The sequence below is a fragment of the Fulmarus glacialis genome, unplaced genomic scaffold, assembly GCF_000690835.1.
Source record: "Fulmarus glacialis isolate BGI_N327 unplaced genomic scaffold, ASM69083v1 scaffold48093, whole genome shotgun sequence".
NCBI lineage: Eukaryota > Metazoa > Chordata > Aves > Procellariiformes > Procellariidae > Fulmarus > Fulmarus glacialis.
The window spans coordinates 1-6604 of record NW_009201917.1 but is presented as its reverse complement, the minus strand read 5'-3'; the positions used below and the strand labels follow the sequence as shown (position 1 = coordinate 6604).

The window sequence follows — 6604 nt, the reverse complement described above, 5'->3', positions numbered from 1 at the left end:
TGGCTCAAAAGGAGATACTGGATTTCCAGGACTTCCAGGCCTACCAGGGCGTGCTGGACGTGATGGTGATGATGGCCTAAGAGGTACTGTTGTCAAACAAGCTCAAAGAGTGCAGCAGGTTATTTTAAGGAAAGGGAAGCCAAGTCAAACAATGCTCACTCAAAGCCTGAAACTTCTGTTTAAATCATTGTGAATCCAGTCTCCTTTCTTTTAGGAGATCGTGGCTCACCTGGAGTTCCTGGAGATCCAGGTTTTCCAGGGAAACCTGCTGAATGTCTTATTGGCCTGCCAGGTTTGCCAGGTGGCCAGGGAGCTACAGGCCCACCAGGTAGGACCTTCTGAATCAAATGTGCCATTTGGCTGGGTGGGTCTGGGTTTTCTTTCTGCCTTCCAATGGCCTGAGGGAGCTGAAGTTGGTTTTGGATATTGGTTATAGGATAGTATGTGAGAAAATGTGAGCCCATTTACAAGATACACTTTCTGCAGATGGGAGGAAACACATGCACTGACTAAGATGGATTAAGATTCAGCTTCCATTGTACAGTACAAAGAGTAATCACAAACTGACCCAAATTCTGCAGGAAACAGGATATTTCAGTCATGTCTCCTATATGGGGCTGAATTTAGATTCCTTGGTGCGATGCGATTGGTAAAGAAACAAAACAGAGGAAGAGCTCAGCTAGGTAGAAAACCAGTTTAGGGACTCAAAAGTACCTGCATATACCACGTATGATTTCCATTCCAAGAGAAATGCACTTGGGTACCCAGCACAGTCCTTCTCCTATATATGATCTCAAAAGGATTTTTTTTTTTTTTTTTTTTTTTGAATGAATGCAGAGTTGGTGGGTTTTTCATGTTTGGGTTTTTCTTCTTTTTCTCCAAAAGAACAGAATTGCCTACTCTTGCCTTTTTTTTTTTCCCCCCTTTAAAAAAAGCCAACAACGCAACTCTCTTAAGATTTCCTGAATGTGTATGTTGTCTTATAGATCAAATGTTTAGCCCTCAAACAGGCAGAGTTTAAGAAGAGTTTCATGCTCATGAAGGCAAGACAGAGGTGAAGGTTTATCTTCCAGATAGATGTACCATACTACACTGTCATGCATTTTTCTTAGGAGGAAGAGGTTCACAAGGTTCAAAAGGAAAACTAGGTCTTCCTGGCTTGAGTATCCCAGGAACCTATGGAAAGCCTGGGGAACCTGGATTAATAGGTCTTCAGGGAAATACAGGATTACCTGGTCCCAAGGGGCAGTCTGGAAGGCCAGGAATCTCTGGTGTGCCAGGTAAGGATTCCCCAAATACATGTTTTGACATAGAAATTAAGTCAGTCTCTGCAAAAAGGTGTCAGTCATGCTTTTCCAAATTGAAGATAGTGAAATATTTTTCCATCAACAGCTTTCATATGTCATTGAGATCTATATGGAAAACAAATACATCCTCATTCCCTCAATGATGAGCATATCTTGAAGCTGTCATGACATAGTACTCAATTTTCTGTAAGTGTCTTCTAAGGACAGAAGGCTGCCTTAACGTTGTTTTTTGTACAGTAATGTCCTTGCAGTATGACACGAACTAGTTAACATTCAAAGCAACTCCCCAGCATAATGGAAGTGTAAAGCGTTTAGTAGTTCTTACTCAGCATCCCTTTTCAAACAGCAAGTTTGCTTAAAAAAGCAAGGTCAGATCTTGAGTCTGACAGAGTCGAGTCAGATCAAACTCTGTCATGTTAACCAGAGCTACCTTTAAGTAAGGTAGGTAATCCCTGTAGTTTTTTTCAGCAATGTGTTGAAATTTGATTTGTAGAATGAAAGAAATCAGGTATGTAATGCTTGTTATCTCTAACAAAGATTTTTCATTACTATCAAATCCTACATTATTCTGTGGGAAGGAGATGGTACATACCTTTTTATATATACAACCTATAAAACTAATTATAAACACGCAGCGCTTGACTCAGTTGCGCAAACCTAGGTTTCTGATGTCACTTGAGGGGAGTTGTCATGTCCCAGCTGGCCTTCAACTTCTGAGCCAGAACATCCCATGACAGGTCTCTCATCCCTGTGTGGGTATCTCAGATACATTATCCACACTGCAGTTATTTCATTCATTGATAGAAGCTGTTGCAGCTACTAATCTAGGTAGTTTGGGGGGTACTGTGTGTGTAAGTGCTGTTCATGTGGTTAAAGACTGGAAAACTGGCTTTGACAGTATGTTATAGAAATGGAGAAAAAAATAAAATAACCAATTAAACACTTAAATGACAGACACGTGTGTAGTTTTCGGAAGTGATGTTCTATTTCACTGATGAAACGCTAACAAATATGTTCCTATTGCTTCAATTCCACAGGCTCAAGGGGAGAGCCAGGTATAATGGGCCTGCTAGGAATTCCTGGACCCCGTGGCATGATTGGAAGACCAGGCAACCCGGGTATCAGAGGCAAGTGGCCAGAGTATCTGCCTTCATTATTACTTAGAATATAGGAACTTCCATGCTGAAGTAGTCTTGTGATCCATCTTGTGATGTATGTTATCACTCCTGAGTACACGTGTCATACCTGAATTTCTTTGAGTCTTGGTAAATCTTTGACTTTTGTATATGTGCAGTCTACAGACTGAATGACAACTTTTTTTTTTTTTAGCAGCTTTGAATTGCCACCTTTTCTATTTCATTGGTATTTGTAAAAGTGGCTGGTGATTTGCTAAATAAAGAGCAGAGAGCTTTTTTGCTCTTTTTTTTTTCTATCCCATTCATGTTCCAAATATCATTATTATATCTATTCAGCAGATAAAAGATTATACATATATTCAGTATGAGAAATAGTTACCATCTCTTGCCATAATCTGTGCTCATAGATGCTTTATTGATAATTGGAGTAATTAAGAAGCTCATTTAGGTTGTTGGTTTGAAATGTATATTTACATATGTAGTTGCCCTTGAAGACAGGAGTTTCATTGCTTCCTTTATGCTATCGTCTAGTCAGGTTTCTTCAGAAAATTTCGTTGTATTTTCTTGCAGGTTCTTCTGGCTTCCCAGGACTAAAGGGAAGAAAAGGGTTTCTTGGAGCAAAAGGCGAACCAGGTGATAAAGGTTTTCCTGGACCATCTGAGACCTTGGTTGGTATTGGGACTAAAGGAGAACAAGGCTTAAAAGGTACACATTCATTGTTCTATCATTCAAAACTAATTAGCGTTGTTATCTGTGTTGCAGTTCCAGTGGATTCTAAAACATGGAAGAAACACACTCTACTACTGAGAGTATTCACATGGCTTTGAAATAATTATTGTGAACACTGTAACGGCCTTTTTATTTATGGGATAGTTGGATATTACATTGAATATTTATTTCCATTTTAACAAGTCCATATTCCTTAAAAAAACTCTTGCTGTAATGTTAAACCAGTATTAATATGTCAGTAGTATTAGGAGGCTTATATACATATATGCTGTACGTTCATGTTTTTATACATTTAGTAGCCCATGAGCACAGAAACAAGTGTGCTTACTAACTAGATGCTGGATTGCAAAGAAATTGAGTCTGCTCGGAAATACTTGTCTGTCAGAAGAATCCCTTTGTTTGCAATATTAATATAGACTCTCTGTATATGAGTTGTACATGCTTAACTAATGCTATCTGGCTTTTTGTGTAGACATTTTCCTATGGAAGCTTTCAGAAACTTCCTTTTGTCTCCATATGAGAAATACAGAAGGCATTAACTGTGAGCTTGTGTCTGGCTTGTGTGTGTCCACAGAGTGAAAATCCTATGCTCCACCTCTGCTTCATTAAGAGTTTTAAAACTTTAAACTTTACATAAAACTTATATTCTAAGATATTATTGTTTTGTAATATTGTTTTAATGAAACTTTGTTTTAGGAGTTCAAGGAGGAATGGGTCTACGAGGAGAAAAAGGAGATGCTGGTGTGCAAGGTCCCCCAGGTTCTGATGGGTCTGAAGGAATACCTGGTCTACCAGGTATGGAATATGTATATTGAAAATTACTGCATCATGTGAAGGGTAGAGATAATATTACCTCAATGCTAGCACATAAACTCGGCTCCAGCAGCAGCACTACATTCTCTGTATTAACTCTGAAGCTTTTCTGCGAATTCTGAAACTGAGCAATTTCAAACGCTGCTATTTGAAAATCATAGCAGCTACCACCAAATGATTCTTTGTTTCCTTCCAAATATAGACCATTGTTTGGGGTGATTAATAGAAAATAATATTAAATCATGAATAATAATAACTTTAAAATCTAAAAGCTGATGAGGCCAATTAATAGAAATCGGTATTTATAAAAGTGAAGAGAAGTTTGAATTCCCAATATTATGAAAAAAAAGTAAGAATTCTAAAATAGGAACATTCCAATTGTGCACAAAAATATTTCAGAAGCTTTTTTTTTTAATTTCAGATTGATTCTATTTCCCTTTTGAAACCCTGCATGTTTGGCTTATATTTTGAAAGTTACCAGGTCTTCATTGAAAAGCAGTCTTAAAAAGAACCTGCATAAATTACAAACCTACCTAAGCCATTTCACAAAGTTTTGCTCTGCCATTATCATAACATCATACATAATGATACATGTTGACCCTTGAGTGAGACAATGCATCTGTTTCTTCAAATTAATGCTAATAAAGTATCTTTACTTCTCTGTATTCTGTATTTTTGATTCTTTGAGATAACTTTTCTAGAAAACCATATGACACTATAATTAGATACATAAAAATGGTGACAGTTAGAAATAATTTTAAACTTGTAATCAAAATGGCTCTTCTCGTGATGGCAATTATCCATGCTATACGTCATTATAGCATCACTGCCATATTCTGTCATTAACATCCTTTGTAGTCATTGCAGTGTAGCCATCAGAGGAAAAACTGCAAATGCTCCACTACTCCCTAACTTTTTATAGAAGAAAATAAGACCTCACCTGCCTAAATGTTCAGGCATTGCTAGTACTCTGGCATTTAGATATCTGGACATTCTAGATGCAACTAGATCTTGTAGTCATTAAACTGAATGCTAATTTAGCTAAATTAAGCTAACGATAAGTGAGTGGGGGAAGAAGTGCTTAAGCTATATAAGAAAAAGTTCTTGAGTATACTAGTCATGAGAAGTGCGTAATGAGTAAGTAATAATGTGATTGTGATATCCCCAGAAACCAGACTGAACTCAGGGGGACAATGAAAGGAGAGTCCAGTGCGTAAATACAAATTCATGATCTTGATCAAGATTTGCAAAAGTATATTTCAGTTGCTGTCCCTAAGTGCCGTGGTCACAAACCTTAATTTTAATGTTGATACATAAGATTCTTGTTATTTCTTTGACCTTCTGACAACAATAATGATAATTTTATCTGTGTCTGGGGCAAGAGGAAGAATTATACTTTGGCTGCATGTTGATTTATAAAATTATAAGATACCATGACAAGTTGTGTGGTAGAGGATTCTGTATTCATGACAGCTCTACCAGCCAGCCAGTGTCTAAAGCAAACATGTGAAGATGACACTTTATTTCTTCATCTTGCAGGTGTCAAAGGATTTATGGGTCTTCCAGGGATTCCTGGAGGACAGGGATTCCCAGGTGCACCAGGAAACAAAGGGGACATGGGAATTCCAGGTCATTTTCCATCAAAGCCATATTACAAATTCATAGAGCTGTATAGAAGCATTTGCACAGATCTGAGCAGTTACTGTTTTTAGACTGGGATTTATTCTTTGCAGTACTTATCAACTTCTCACCACCCCAGCATTTGCTTGACTTGCAGAATGCAGTTCTCCCTCTCTCTAAATGAAATATAACTTCTTCAATTTATATATTGTTATGTAAGAACCTCTTCTTAATGTGTTCAGAAATAAAATCGCTGGCTGTGTAAATTGCTTTATCTTTAATAAAGAATGAATATCTGAATATACAAGCAGTAGTTCATAAAACACGAGGTGTGGTATGCAATTGTGATCCTTTTAAGAATGGTATCGGTATCTGTATTTTTCCAGGTCCAAAAGGACAGAAAGGATCTCCAGGCTTTCCAGGACCATCAGGTGATCCTGGTCCACCAGGCTATGGTGGCTTTCCAGGTGACAGAGGAGACCCTGGGTACCCATCTGCTGGGCCTCCAGGAGAACCTGGTCCAAAGGTATAAAGGCAATGGGAATTGTCATATTAGGCAATATCTTTGACTATAGAACAACATGTAACAGTTGCAGAGTTTTGCAGAAGTAGATGATTTGTTAATTATAAGAAATATGAAAATCCTATTGTATCATTACTCAGGAGAAATTTTTGAGTTCTGTTGAATGAATTAGATTTCATTTGTTTCTTGATGCAAGAATTTCTTATTTGTAAAGATGGAATATCTTGGAAATAACTTCGTTTTTGCAAAAGTTACTATTCCATTAAGAATAAGGTCTTGCAATTAAAAAGTCAACAGTAGGAATGCTTGTACATTAAAAAGTACAGAAAAACATAATCCTAGCAAATGTGAAAGTTTTGTAATCTGAAATTGTACTGTTGGGTTTTGGCAGTCTAGTAATATCCTTACACAACATGAATTGGGTTTTTTTCTTAGCAATGAAACTGAACATAGAATCATAGAATCATAAAATCATT

The 6604-nt window shown here is 37.3% G+C and overlaps 1 protein-coding gene across 1 annotated transcript in view; it reads left to right on the top strand.

Moving 5' to 3' along the window:
- LOC104074097 (collagen alpha-3(IV) chain-like) overlaps positions 1–6131 on the top strand; it is a gene marked incomplete at both ends in the record, with an annotated part of 11965 nt that extends 5834 nt beyond the window's left edge. Inside the window, 8 exons of the mRNA XM_009574097.1 lie at positions 12–83; positions 215–328; positions 1113–1280; positions 2345–2434; positions 3014–3148; positions 3869–3967; positions 5525–5614; positions 5992–6131. Of these exons, the coding sequence (XP_009572392.1) occupies positions 12–83; positions 215–328; positions 1113–1280; positions 2345–2434; positions 3014–3148; positions 3869–3967; positions 5525–5614; positions 5992–6131 (908 nt within the window). The remainder of the gene's footprint in view (positions 1–11; positions 84–214; positions 329–1112; positions 1281–2344; positions 2435–3013; positions 3149–3868; positions 3968–5524; positions 5615–5991) is intronic.
- Between the last annotated feature and the right edge of the window lie 473 nt (positions 6132–6604).